The following is a 13,824-nucleotide window of genomic DNA, read 5'->3' as shown; positions in this document are numbered from 1 at the left end:
CTCCAGTGGAGAAGGTTTGGCCATGGTTCCTGTCATCCAGGGGTGGGTTGCCCATCAAGGCAAGACCCTCACAGCTGCATGTCAAGGGAGATCTGACAATGAAGTGGCAAGCTAGCAGCAAACCTATTCCCAGCAAACACACCAAGGAACCCAAATGCACTCATCATAAACTCGGGGCCTTACCCTTGTGTCCTAGGCCAAGGCCCTTGTGAGCTCCCTTTCCCTTTCCGTTTCCCTTTCCCTTTCCCTTTCCCTTTCCCTTTCCCTTTCCCTTTCCCTTTCCCTTTCCCTTTCCCTTTCCCTTTCCTGTTCATCAGTTCCCAGAGCGTGCTGCAAGGTTGTGTTTCCACACACACCATGCAAAAAATTTCTAAGCCCATAACTGCTGCAGTTTCCAGCACGGTGACAGTGATGCAGCACACGTAGTGCTGGGCTGTAAGGGAGCAGTCGCTGTTCCAGCCTGCCAGACTTCCCTGCGGCCCTGAGGCACAGGGCTAACAGGGCTTAGAAAGCCCAGGGCGAGGTAAGGAACCAACCTTTCAAAAGACAAGGTTTTTAGTATTAACACTACTGTTGAGTGATGCCTTCTAAGAGGGAAGAAGAAGGTGGCTCGAACCGGTCCTCAGAACAAAGTAGCTTTCCAAACTATCTAGGCAATAAACGTTGGATTCCCCAAATGCAGCAGCAGTGACGGATGCTGTCAGCTTTGTGCTCCATCAGCCTGGTAGGAAAGGTGGCAAGAATCTTGATAAGAAGCTTATGCCTGATATTTGCTCCTTTCTGTTATGGGATTAAATCGCTAGTCCTACATTCATACAGCCCAGCTGGAAATGGGGATGCCTGAACTGTCTCCTAAATCTCTTTAGGTGCTTCTCACCAGGAAGGAATGGCCATGACCATCTGCTTCTTCACAGAGCTTTGCTAAGCAGGCGAGTGCTGACTCACCGTTGCTGGCCACCCGGACGCTGCCACCACCACACGTCTGGCACCTCACCTCTGCCACCCCAGCAGCTCTGGGGCTGGCTGCCACAGCAGCCACACGATGAACCTGAAGCAGTCAACGAGGGCTGGCATGGGCTCCTCCATCCAGGATGAGCCCGGGACTCCTCTGCAGACCATCAGCCCCCCTCCCTGCCTCGGGGCTGCCTCCTGCCCCCAAGCCTGGTGCAGCGGCACTGCCCGCGTGATCGGCAGCGATGCCAGCAACCCAGTGAGCTCCCAGCCCTCCTGCCAGCCCAGCTGCAGATGGCACAGAAACCAAGGTGCCATGGCCATTCTCCTCTGCTTGTCGGCAGAGAGCTGGGCTCTGGCAGAGGAGAGCCAGGGCGGGCGGGTGCCAGGGGGTCTGGGCAATGAGCTATTCCTGCACCCGTGAAAGGAGCAGCCCTCTGGTGCTGCAGGCAGCGGAGCCCCGCACCCAGCCCCGTGGCAGCAGCAGACAGTGAGTCAGCTTCCTGCTGGGCTTTCCACACCGAGGGAAGGTCGGCAGAGGACTGGCAGGAACAAGCCGAGGCAGGAATTGCTCCTGGACACCAGACAATATCCTAATTTCCTTCTCTGCCACGGGTCTGGCACACGGCTGGGAGGCAGGCAGGCCAGCGTGCCCCTGCCATGGGCAGTAAGCATCTGCCAGGCTTGCTCTCCCATCACCTGCGAGGGTACAAGCTGTGACACCTCGGTCACGGTTACCACCTCCCCAATGGCTCATCGGAACCGCACTCGTAGGGTGGGGAACTGATTTCCTCCACTGTCATCCCTGGGATGATCTCACTCAGGAGAGCTGGCAGCAGAGGCAGGATACCTTGGACCCAGCCGGAGGCACAGGGAGGCACAGATGCAGTAGGAGGGCACCCGGGCTCTGCCATGCATCGCCACCATCGCAGCCCCCACCGGCAGGTCCTGCTGCTTTGCCAGGGCCACCAAATCCCCTCTTACCCAAAGCACAGGGCAGCCAGGAGAGGGTTCTCAAAAAGGGGGGAGAACTACGGAGAAGCAGCAGCCCAAAACCAAGCATGTTCCTGTGCAGGAGTGGCCTGGCCCTGGCAGAGCACCAGACACCAAGGCGCTCTCCTGCCGTGGACCACACGTGTGAGGGGAAGGGGACACACAGCAGGGCGCACGCTGTCCCCGCAGCCCTGGCCCCCTCCCGCTCCACTTTCACAATTGCTTGAAATTGTCTTAAAAAAAGGGCAGTTCCTCCCTTCTCCCATTTCCAGCCTGCAGGGAGCCCAGCCACAGCTCAGACCAGGGCAGGGTCCGGCCAGGCCAGCTCAGGCTCAGACTGCCCCAACTCAGCACGAAGCTGCGGACCTCCCCTCCTGCCCTGCTGCTCACAAGCCAGCCCTGTCCCTGCAAGGTGAGGATGGTGGCGATCAAAGCCACGCCGAAGCTCTCCCTGCCCGGAGCTGCTCTGGGGCTCTGCAGCAGGAATTAGCCCAGGCTCCTTGGGGACAGGATCATGTTTGTACCAGATGTGTCCCTGCTGCAGAGAAATGTGATTAAGGCTGCCTGGAGAGGCTTTCACAGGGTCACACCAGGCACTGCAGCACCTGCTCCCCCAGAGAGCGGGAGTGTGAGGGGGAACCCTCCTTGCAAGGGGGGACGGTGCGGGGTGGGAGGTGTTTATCTGTCCTGGGCATCCCCCTGGTTCCCATCCCACTTCAGCCACCATCAGCAGCGAGCCCGTCTCACTGCAGCACGGAGTGCTGCCTTTGCACGCTACAGAGCCCAGGCCAAGGGTGGCTGCGTCCCTGCTTAGTCTGACCACAGTGGGAAAAGCTTTTTATCCCGTCCAGGCACAGGAATGCCCTCCAGGGCTGCCCTTTCTCTGTATATCAAAAAAGCAGGATGTCTTCTTCATTTTCAGCCTGAGCACAAGAGCAGAGAGCTGGAGCAGATGGGCCCAGAGGGTGGATGCTGGGAACATCCACCTCGCTGTCACCACGTGCCACCCCATGGCCTCTGAAGCATCCTCCCAAGCTGCACCACTGGGGCCAGCTCTAGCTGTGACTTTCTACCAGCCCCATCTGCACTTGGCCATGCTGGACGGACCAAACCCATAATCAGGTATCTCCAGCTTTCCCTGCAGATACGGGTCTTGGTCTTGTTCCCTCAGCCCAACCCTTCCCTCCCTTCCCTGCCACATCCCGGGCCAAGCGTCCGTTTCCCTGCAGCGACAAGCCAAAGTCCCCTGCCACTGCTCCCTTCGTGCTGCCGCAGGTTTGCTTGGGGCCAAAACATATCCACATGTGGCTTTTACACCTCGGTCATGAGAAATGCAGTCCTGGCAGCAAGATCACTGAATAAGAGAGCTGAGCTACACAAGGCTATAATTACAGTAGGAACACGCGGGGATGAGGCCAGCCAAGCACATCCACCTAATTTCCTCTCCTACTAAGCCTGCCCTGCTTTTGTTTGACCCAGACCAAGCCTTGCTATTAATGGCGTGATGCTGTGGAGGTCACAGATGGCTCTGTTACAAACAGCCTTACAGATTCTGCTTAACTGAGTGTATAAGCAGGGCTTCTCTCACAGATACCATTACTGCAGGATTCATGCTGTAGAAAGTGTGTCAGCCAGCTGTGGTGCAGTCGCTTCCCAGACTGGGCTGTTTTACCAGGCACGGGTAGCTCTCTGTCTTTGTCTCAGGCTGCACGATAAACCCAGGCAAGCAAGCGAGGAGGTTAAATGGTGTCATATCACTACTCCTTGACCGTGGCCAAGGTCTGCTGATGGGTGAGCCGGAGCTCAGTACATTTCCTCTTCCTGATCTTGCCTGTGCAGCTTCAGCCTGCAAAATCATTTCTATGCTAAAGGAGAGAGCTCTTCTCCTCACTGTGCACCTGCAGCCAAAACAATGCCAATCTCTGCCCTGTTTTGGTGTACATGTCCCTTGTAAGTCCTCAGGAGGCAACCCGCAATGCTGGGCTACTGGGTTAGCAAACTCAGGGAGCAGGCGAGGCTGTGCTGACACCTCCTGTCTGCCACAGTGCCTGGTTTCAAGGTCCGTTTCAGGGCTGAAAAGCGAGTGCAGCCCCAGCTCAGAGCACCAGGAACCGGCCCTAGCATCTCGCTGTCTGTCCTTGCTGGGGATGAGAGTCTGTCACAGCAGGAGCCGGCTGCTCCCCAGCCTCTCCCACCCCCGGTGACATTGCTGCACCCAGCGTGCTGGGAGGGGGGACATCCTCCAGGGACACTGGGCTGATAGATGAAGGCAGTCATCCAGCTGGGCTCCCACAGCAGGGACCACAAGGTTCCCCCTCTCTGCAGAAGTCTACAGAGGGGAATTACCTGTCCGTCCTGCTCAGCAGCAAGGTCACATCTGGCAGCCCGTGGCCCAGGAGGTCGCAGAGCAATGTGGCAAGAGCGATGGGGGATGCTGTGCAACGCTGGTGCTCAGCACTTCTCCTTGCTCTGGCTCCTGCATGGCCCCTTCTGAGCAAGGCAGGACACCCGTGGGTGCCAGCCCACCTCCCTGCTGCTCCCTGCAGGGAAAAGCTTTGCCAGCCACGTTTGGGAGCTCAGGCTGAGCCTTCCCCGTCCCGACCTTACAGCAGCATTGCCCTTCTCTGCAGGGGAGCTCATGTGAGCCACCTCCGCACAGCGAGACGCAGCGGCTCGTGGGTAGGTGCACCCCAGCCAAAAGTGTGCACCTGGACAGGGGGACCTTGCACAGGCACAGGAGCAGTGTCCCAGTGCTGTCCCCAGCGAAGAGGTCCCAGCCCGGGGCCCCCGGCTCCTTCCCCACGGGTCCCGGTGCCAGGCAAGAGGGCTGGGCACAGCCCCGGCCAGCTCTCCCAGCAGGCAGGACTTGCTCGCTGAGGAGGCTGAAACATCGGGGTGAAAGCTCCCACTCCGTGGGCAGCCAGGTGGAGGTGGAAGGGGAACTGTTGGGGTCAGACCACTGTTTTCAGGGATGCTGTCCCTGTCAGAGGTTTCTGACAGAGGGTTTGCTCCCATTCCCCGTTCTCACTCCCCTGAGAGACCATTTACTTATCCTAAGGGTTCCTTTGGGGAGCAGTCCCAGCACAGGCACCTCAGAGAGCCAGAGGGCTGGAGGGCCCTGGAAGGACGATGCACTGAAAGGGACAGGGCAGCAGCACAAGGCAGCAGGCAGGCAGCGAACTGCCCAAGGCTGAGGAGCCTCCCTCTTGCCAAGACCAGACAAGCCTTTGGGACGAATTCAGGGCTGTGCATAGTTGTACTCACCTGTATTGAAGAAATATGGTGTCCAAGCCAGTGCCCCGTGCCCAGGATTCAGGCATCCCTGCAAGACAAGTGTCCTTTGCAAAGACCTGTGCGAGGGAGAGGGACTGGAGGAAGCTGCATCTCTCCCCTGTAGTTCCCACGGGGCCGGCAGCCGGCTCCGAGAAAGGCTGGCTGTGGTGTGAGGGACACGTCCAAACCTGCCGTTCCCATGGGGAGGAAGGTTTGTGTCCATGCCCGAGGAGGGCAGGTTCCTCCCCTGGCAGGCAGCAGGGCCCAGCTCAGCCTTTTCTCCTCTCCCTGGTGCCTCTCCGGGGGCTGGTGAGTCCCTTCTTTGAGTGTCGCAGAGGGGAGGTGGATGGAGGGCAGAAGGGGGCAGAGAGCATGGGGCTGGCACTGCAGCAGGGACGTGCTGGGTCACCGGTGCTCAGCCGTACTCACTGGCAGTCCTCGGCATCTGCAACAGCGAGCTGGGCCCTGGCACCCGTGAGCTGGGGCCGATCTCTAGCTGGTCTCTGGGGCTTCACGGGCAGGCATCTTCCCCCTCAGCATCAGCGCTGCTCCCCCCAAACTGGTGCAACTCACACTTAAACAAACCCACTTGCAGACACTTGGGGAAGGTAAATGCAACCGAAGCCGCTCTTGCCCCCTCCAGCCCACACTGCGAGGAACGTGCCGTGCTGCCGCCTCCTGCCATTTTTACCTGCCCCCCCCAGGTGTTGGGCTCGCAAGCCCCTCCTCACTGGGAAGAGGAAAAAGGATTTTTTAATTTACTTTTCTGAAGTTTGAGTTCCTGGATAGCAGACAGCATAGTCCAGGCAAGGACTTCCAGATATACAGGGGAAAGGGGAAACTTTGCCGGTGGCACTGGTTCCTAATTTTGTTGTGGGGATGGTCTTAGCCAGCAATTTCTTTAACTTCCCAGCCACACAGCGATGTGAATGGGTGCCAGTTGTATCTCACAACAGAGATGTGCCAGCCCCTCCTGGCTGTGGAGAATAAAAATAGCCGGAGAAGATAAGCTTGAGCGTACTTGAACCCCGGTGGCAGAAACAGAAACCCAAATAGTTTGCCTAAACACACAATGGTTTAAAATAAGACACTTGATAGTTTTCGGAACAGACCTCCTATTTTTGGTTTTCCAGACAGGCAAGGGTGGCTGCTTACTCTTGTAAAGATAAACCTCTTCTCAAACAGCAAAGAGGTGGGAGAAGCTGCTGGCCAGAGTGCAGATCTGGTCCAGCACAACCGAGTCCCCTTCTAGGGAGCAGGAGGACACTTGCCCCATCCCAGAGCATGCCCCAGGGCAGCTGGGGGGGCCGCAGGCACCCAGGCTGTTCTCCCCTGACCCTGCATCCCCTGGGGCTGCAGACAGCCCCTCCGCTCCTCTCCCTGCACCACACCAGCATTTTGCAGTCCAGCGTGCTCCCTGCTGTGGCAGCACCCAGCAGCCTCTCCCTTCTCTGGTTCTGCAAAAGTGGGGGTACCCCTCTGAGCTCACCCCTTGCAGCTCCCTCACTCCTCCCACCCCAGCCCCCCCTGTTGCCCTCCTCCCCACCCGCCCGCCGTCTCCTCTCCAGCAGAGCAACCGGGACCGACTCACCTGAGCTGGCCAGATGTCCCATCCTTCAAAGCGGCACGCCGGCCTTTGGTAGCACTGTCTGCTGGCTGAGCCCACACGCGTGACCCAAACCAGAGCCCCTGCAGCAATCCTGCGTGCACCAGCCCATGCATTGCGTCCTGGTGCGCTGCGTTTTCCAGTGCACGCAGAGCCCAGGACTGTGTGGGTGACCTGCAATCCCAGCTGCCTCCTCTCCATCGCCGTGGCCGCCCATGGAGGCCCTCTACTCTGCCCTTGAAGGGGAGATCACCGCCTTCGTGAGGCACGTGCAGCGGTGCCAGCAGGGCTTCGACCTGCGCAGCCTGTACCATGTGCTGCTGCTGGTGCTGCCGCGGAGCCCCTCGGGGCAGGTGGAGAGCTGGCAGCACCTGCAGAGGCTCGCCCGGTACCGGCCCGGCTCGCCCAGCTCTGACGTGGCCAGCTACGTGGGCTGGCTGGCCTCTTACCTGCAGCACCTGAGCACGCTGAAGGAGAGGTTTGACGCCAGGGTGGTGGTCCCACTCTGCGAGAACTTGTACATGCATGAGGAGCCGGCTGCCCGCCCCATCCGGCGGTCCCCCCCAACATCCATCCCACGCCTGGCCGCACAGCTCTTTGCCCACCGGCGTAACTGGGGGCTGCTGCTGCAGGGGGGCCCCCTCAGCGAGCGGGTCTTCAGCCCCCGGAGCCTGCGTGACCTGCGTGGCTTCATCGGCGTGGGGCCCTTTGTGAAGGTCTTGCGCCTGGTCCCCGATGTCTTTCACCAGAGCTTGGCCACGGCGGAGCTCGCCCAGCAGTGGGTCCACCTCCACTGCAGCAGGTACAGCCTCTCCCTGCCACCATTACCATCACCATCACCATCACTGCTACAGCAGCCACCAGCACGGGGCAGAGCAGGGCTGGTTCCTAGCACCATGCAGCCTCCACCGCGCGGCAAGGCCCCGCAGCAGCTGGGCTCTCCCCTGGGCTTGCCCGACCTCTTGGTCCCGCTGCGGCCCTTGGGTGCAGGAGGCAGTGTCGGGGTGCTGCGAGCCCAGCTGCGGGAGAGCCAGGAGGAGCTGCTGGCCCTGCTGCACCGCAGGGAGCGGGCGGCCGCGCTGCATGCCCAGGTCTGTCACATCGCCCAGCGCATCCATGTCCTGCGCCTGCAGCAGCTGGGCGAGGGGACGGAGCTAGCCCAGCCCCAGCAGAGCCCGGGTACTGGTACGGGAGGTTGCCGGCACCAGGCTGCCCTGGCCGAGGAGCTACAGAAGAGCCTGGAGCTGGAGGAGTACCACCACAGCATCCTGGAGGCCGACTGGCTGCTGGAGCTGGAGGTCAGGCCCATCCTCGTCCGGAGGATCGATGCGGTAAGGAGCACACGCCGGCTCTGCTCGCGCTCCCTGCCCTGCGTCCCAGGGCGAGAGCGGGGGCACTGCTGTGGGCAGGGGAGCTGCATGGAAAGGGCTGGACGTCCAGGTGGAGACATGGATCTTGTGGGACTGGGTAGAGCCATAACCTCTCCAGTCCAAACCGATGGCCTGTTGGGGCAGCCCTGGGCATTCAGGTGTGAGGAAGGTGAGCCATGGAGTGGGGAATGGGAGAGGGAGTGTTTCCTAACGTGCCAGAGCAGCCTGCGGGAAACATTTGTGGATGCTCCCATCCAGCCCACCTGGATGCTCAGGAGCCGGGCAGCCGTGCTGCCTCCTCTCCCGCAGGTTCAGCAGCGCTGCCGGGACCTGGAGAGGATGCTGCGAGGCCAGGCGCTGCCCGCCCCACAGCGGGCCCGGCTCAGAAGCGGGCCGGCCACCACCCCTGCGCCCGGGCGGGCTCAGCCCTCTGTCGTGTGCCCCACGGCAGTGGCCAGCCTCAGGAGCAGCTGGCAACCCTGACCACGGGAGGTGGGACCACCGCCTGCTCCCAGCAGCAGCACCCAGAAGGGCACGACTGGAGGACATCTGACCCATCACCACGTGGGCTGCGGGCAGCCAGAAGCTCACAGGGACCTGGCTTGGCTCCTGCCTGGGAAGAAAGCGTGGATGGAATGTGTGTTTAATGAGATGTTTCCTCCATGCCCAGCCCATGGCCCTGGCATTCAGCATGTGGCTACAGGCTGGGTCAGGAGATGGGCACCAAGCACTGCTGAGCATGCAGGCACACGCATGCACACGTGTATGGATGCATGCAGGCATGAATACGCGTTTCTGGTTAAATATGGGGCTCAGCCTCCTGTTTCCAGCAGCCAGCATGGGGGCTCCAGCTGGGCCCACAGTAACCAGCCTGCTTGGTGATGGTGATGGTGGTGGAGAGCCCACCTCCATGCTGGTAGTAGGTGACAGTCCCCACTCCAGCTAGGGCTTGCTCCCTCGCTGGCTGCTGTTGTGGGCAAGAAACAGTTCTGTGTCGGGGAATTTCAATCAATTTAATTTATTGCCAATTAACAAACAAAAGTGGAGAGCCAGACGCGGTTCCTGTGAAGAGTTTATTGGTGTAGCTGTTTCCACTACAGTCAGAGGAGTCACAATGCACAGCGACAACAGGCCTCCTACACTACACGGGGAGGACAGGACACACATGGCCACAGACACACAGAGACACTCGTCTCTCCGCCCCGGGCCCTGCAGGGGGGCCAGGCTGTGGGGCAGGAACCTGCTGTGGGGGGAAGCTTCTTTCTCTGGTGGGATATTTCTGCAGCTTCCTGGGGAAGGTGTCAGACCCTCCCCGTAATGAAGCACCCACCATCTCTTGCAGGAGCCAGGCTGATAAGTGGGAACCGGGGCAGCGGCTTGTCCCAAATCGAGTGGTGAAGTGAGCATCCCAGCCTCCTCCACGAGGCCACTCTGGCTCCGACCATCAGGGAGAGGCTGGGGTGCCCATCTCCTCTGGCACTGCCCTCAGACCTGCCACGGGCAGCAAGGGCACGTCAGCAGTTTCTGAGGCAGCTCTGAATGGGGGCTGCCAGCCTGGGGAGACCCCAGGGGACAGCCCTGCCAGGCGGAAAGTGTTTGGAGCTGCCCAGAGGTGACGGGGCTGAGTGCTGGGCACACTGAATACTGCTCCTTCCCACTTGGAGGGCACCCTTGGACATGAAAGGTCACCCTGATATGACAGCTGAATTGGGGCTGGGGGTTTCAGTGACCTCCTCGTAGGGCTGCAGGGAGCCAGACCCAGTGGATCACTGCACAGGGAAAAGGAGAGGACCCAAAGGACTGTTTGGTGCTCCAGCACTACATCTCTTGTATAGCTTCTTAAACATGGTTTGTTCCCAGGGACAGGAACTTGGGGATCAGGAATTGGGATGCAGCCCTGTGATGAGTTTTTACCCCTGCAACCTTTGTGGAGGTGCAGAATGGCACAGGACTCCTCTTAGTCCCTGCAAGTCCCTGCACTCGAGGCTTCAGGATACCTGCTTGTCCCCAGCCTCCCCTCCCTGTGTGGTTTTCCTTTGGGAAGAGGATTGGGAAAATTGGAAGGAAGCAAACAGCCTCCCCCATGCCGAGCAGGAGCTGACAACAGTCCTGTGGGAGGGTGACTGGACAGACGATGGTCTGGAGGACAGGGCCAGGGTGCTGGTCCCTCCTTGCCTGTCTGCCAGGCTGCAGCAGCCCCGTGGGCCAGGGGCTCTGGTACAGGCCCAGCGTGAGCACTCCTGGAAGGGGGCAGAGGGAGGAGGAGCAAGGCATCCGCTAGCCAAGCAAGGAGGCTGTTGGCCTGCGAGAAGCCCGCTGGCCGTGCACAGGCAGCATCCAGCCCATCCCTGTGACTGCTCAGTGGCACGTGGTGCTGAGACACCCAAGCTTCATGGTAGTGGAGGGGGACGCAGTGGCACCAGCTGGCACGGCCCCCCTTCCCCACCTGGAGACCAGGCACAGGCTGCCTCCAGCAGGGAGGGGGCAGACCCCTGACCCACGGGCACTCGGCACCCACGCAGCTTCGGGATGTGAGAAGCATCTCTCAGCCCACCAGGTCCAAGAGGAGAGAGACTCACAGCCTCTGCTGAGCGAGCGATGGGGCAGCAGGAGCCGGGGATGCCTCCTGTGGGGCTATGGAACAGCCATTTGTTGGTCCAGGCAAGAGATTGCGTGACTCACAGCAAGTCTCCAGTTAGTCCTTCAGAGGGATGAGCAGGCGTGAGCGGCCTGTCCCATGAGCAGGGAGGGCAGCTCCCAGCTCACACAGGCATGTGCAGCTCGTTGTACTCGTCTCGGCCGTCCTCGTCGAAGTTCGGCTCCGCATCCTCCGAGTCCAGCTGGGGAGAGGCAGAGACCGGGCTCTGAAGGCCACAGCTGTCCCCAGCATGGGGTCAAGCCTGGCATGGAGGGATCAGCGTGCAGCAAGCCAGGCAGCTGGGCTGCACTAGGAAGAGCAAAGCTCTTGCTCCTTCCCCTCCCAACAGACTCCTTTTTTTGCCCCTCCTGCCCGTCCATGAGTCTGCAGCCTGATGCCCTTTTCTATAAGCATTAATTGTTTGACAGTGCCCCCTCACTTGGGCTTTGGTCCAGCACAGCAACTCCTCCCTCCTCCCCTGCTGGCAGCACCCACTTCTGGGTGCTGCCCCAGGCTGCTCTCCAACAGGAGCTCAGGATGTTAGCAGCAGCAGAGGAGCTGCCCGCACTCGAGGAGCTGCCAGCACCCTGGCACTGTGGTTACGTGCTCCTGTGCCAAGCAGCCACAGGCTCTGGTGTGCTGCTGGGCTGTCCTTGCTGCTGTCTCAGTGGGGAAATAGGGTGTCTCTTGATGAATGAGACACAAATGGGGAGGAGGATAGAAGAGGAAACCCTTACTCCACGCCTCTGCACGGTAGGATCCTCTGTCTCCTTGCCCTAGGGTGCCCATCCATCCCACACTGCACTCCCAGGGCCACAAGCTCTGAGGAAGCCATCCACCCACCTACTGCTGTTGAACAAAGACCCCCAGACAACAGCAGGGAAAGCCAAGGCTTTGCCGGCCCAGGATCTCCCAGCCTTTCAGTCTGCCAAATCTCCTCAACCTCACTCCAGTGTTGCAAGCCAGACTGTGAGGACAGTTATCTACTTACCGCTTTGAGCTCCCTGTCGTGGAAGAAGCGGGGCAGCACAAAGCGTCGCAATGGCACTGTCATGATCAGGACAAAGGGGAAGGCCAGGGATGCCACCGTAGATTTCACCACCCAGAGCAGCACAATGCAGGCCAGTTGAATGCAGGTGAAGAGATTCATTCTCCAGGTCTTCACCTAGGGAGGTAAATCCAGTCTAAGAACACATTATCCTTCCACACAGATGAATGAAGACCCAACTGGCAAAACATAACCCTTCTGCATAGCATAGTACAGTAACGCAACACTGCTGCACACTCTACCTGCCTGTACCCTATAGCAAGGCAGAACTCCGTAACACATCAGCCTCTGTGCAACCTAGCAGCACACCCACCTGGCAATGCAGTGTCCCCTCACCCACTCAAGCAATGCATCACTCTATAAACAGTCCATCCATACAATACCCTGGCAATACACTCCTGCGTGCAGCCTATCAGCACGCTATCCTAGCATGGTATCACCTCTGTGCATGGCTTGCGCTTACGTCTTGGCACAAACTTGCAGCCAAGGGGGGGTCACCAAGCCAAGCATCACTCTAGCAAAGCACCATCCTCCCCTCACCTGCCTCTTCTTCCTCTGCTCCTCATTACCTGGTTCCCCGCAACTTGCCTTCGCTCACCTTGACAACATAGATGTGGTCAGGGTGGTGCTTGGATGGCATGAAGATCAGGAGCAGCCGCTCGTAGAGCTGGATGCCAGTGAGTGACGTAACCCCCATGTAGAGGAAGATGCCGAAGAGCACAGCCAGCGGGATTTGCCGCAGCATGTTCCCCATCACAATGGACAGACCTGCACAGACAGAGCTCAGGGCATGGTGTGTCCCACGCCAGCCCCTCCACAAGGCACCTCAGCCTCTATCCCTCTCCCGCCTCCTCTCTGTCTGTCCCGGGGTGCAAGGGAGAGGAAGCTCAAGAGGCGTCTAGCCGGAAGAGTTGCAGAGATGGATTGACCATGGGGGGGTACCGAAGGCTGCCAGAGGAGAGCTCAGTGTAGGTGGGGGCAGTCCTGCAGCGAGCGGGTAGAGTGCAGGCTGGCCCATGGGGCAGGGATGCTGCCAGGAGATTCAAGTGGTCGGCCCTGACCTCCCCCCTCACCCCTTCCCCCGAGCAGAGGCTCACCGACGAGGGCAGCAATAAGCACGCCGGTCACACGCTGCTCCTTCACCTCCTCAATCTTGGGCTTCTCTCCTGGTGCGATGGCCTTGCTCATGACCGTCAGGGCATTGACGTGGGTGACGGAGCGCACGGTCGCCGCGGTCAGCCAGGGCAGCCCAAAGAGTGCGCAAAGCCCCCCCATAGTGCCAATGAGCAGCAGGTCCAGGTGGAAGCCAGAGCCTTTCAGCAGCTTCCTCTCCTTCTTGCTCACAATCAGCCTGGGAGGAAAAAGAGCCCGGGTCAGTACCAGGCCCAGCCCAGTGCCCAGGGACAGCACTGTGGCTGGGGACAACATTCACTGCCTGGAGAGAGCACACACAGGGACAACAAGGAGATGGCTGAGAAGAGGGATGGTGGCTGTCAACCTCAGGTTAGAGGTTTCCTCCTGTGCTTGGCTGAGGCTGGTCTCCACCACACTGCATGCCAGGAGGGGAGCCAAGAGACAATGGGAGAACCCAAGAAAGTACAGTCTGAAATGGCCAGGATCCTGCCCTTGCTGTCCTGCTGGGATGCCAGGCGCATCTCCACACGAATGGCACCAGCACCCATCCCAGCCTTCCCTGCCCAGAGGTTAGTGATGGTTGGCGTTGGTGCGGGAAGTACTCACGTAGTGATCTGTGTCTCCATGAAGATAAGAATGAAGACCAGGAGGGCAGGGATGGCAGAGGCAAACATCATCCACATTGGAAAGGTCCCACTGCTGCCCATGGGGTGAATGAACCAGCCACGCTTGTGAGGAGATGTGACCGACAGGCCAGAGGGGACATTCAGCTTCTGGTGGTGTAGCCACAAAACCCAGCAGTTACTCATCA

General features: G+C 59.7%; 1 protein-coding gene across 6 annotated transcripts in view; it reads right to left on the bottom strand.

Moving 5' to 3' along the window:
• Positions 1-9,224: 9,224 nt before the first annotated feature.
• SLC4A3 (solute carrier family 4 member 3) overlaps positions 9,225-13,824 on the bottom strand; it is a 35,220-nt gene continuing 30,620 nt past the window's right edge. For 4 of the 6 annotated variants that reach the window (XM_072875497.1, XM_072875500.1, XM_072875498.1 and 1 more), the window contains exons 19-23: positions 13,620-13,786; positions 12,977-13,230; positions 12,478-12,647; positions 11,823-11,996; positions 9,225-11,033 (exon numbers count right to left, since the gene is read on the bottom strand). In XM_072875497.1, coding sequence (XP_072731598.1) covers positions 10,956-11,033; positions 11,823-11,996; positions 12,478-12,647; positions 12,977-13,230; positions 13,620-13,786 — 843 coding nt within the window. In that variant the 3' untranslated portion in view covers positions 9,225-10,955. The remainder of the gene's footprint in view (positions 11,034-11,822; positions 11,997-12,477; positions 12,648-12,976; positions 13,231-13,619; positions 13,787-13,824) is intronic. The other 2 variants (XM_072875501.1, XM_072875502.1) reach the window with 1 other exon arrangement.

The sequence above is a fragment of the Ciconia boyciana genome, chromosome 10, assembly GCF_034638445.1.
Source record: "Ciconia boyciana chromosome 10, ASM3463844v1, whole genome shotgun sequence".
NCBI lineage: Eukaryota > Metazoa > Chordata > Aves > Ciconiiformes > Ciconiidae > Ciconia > Ciconia boyciana.
Note: the sequence above shows the minus strand (reverse complement) of the source record. Positions and strands in the feature narration are given on the sequence as shown.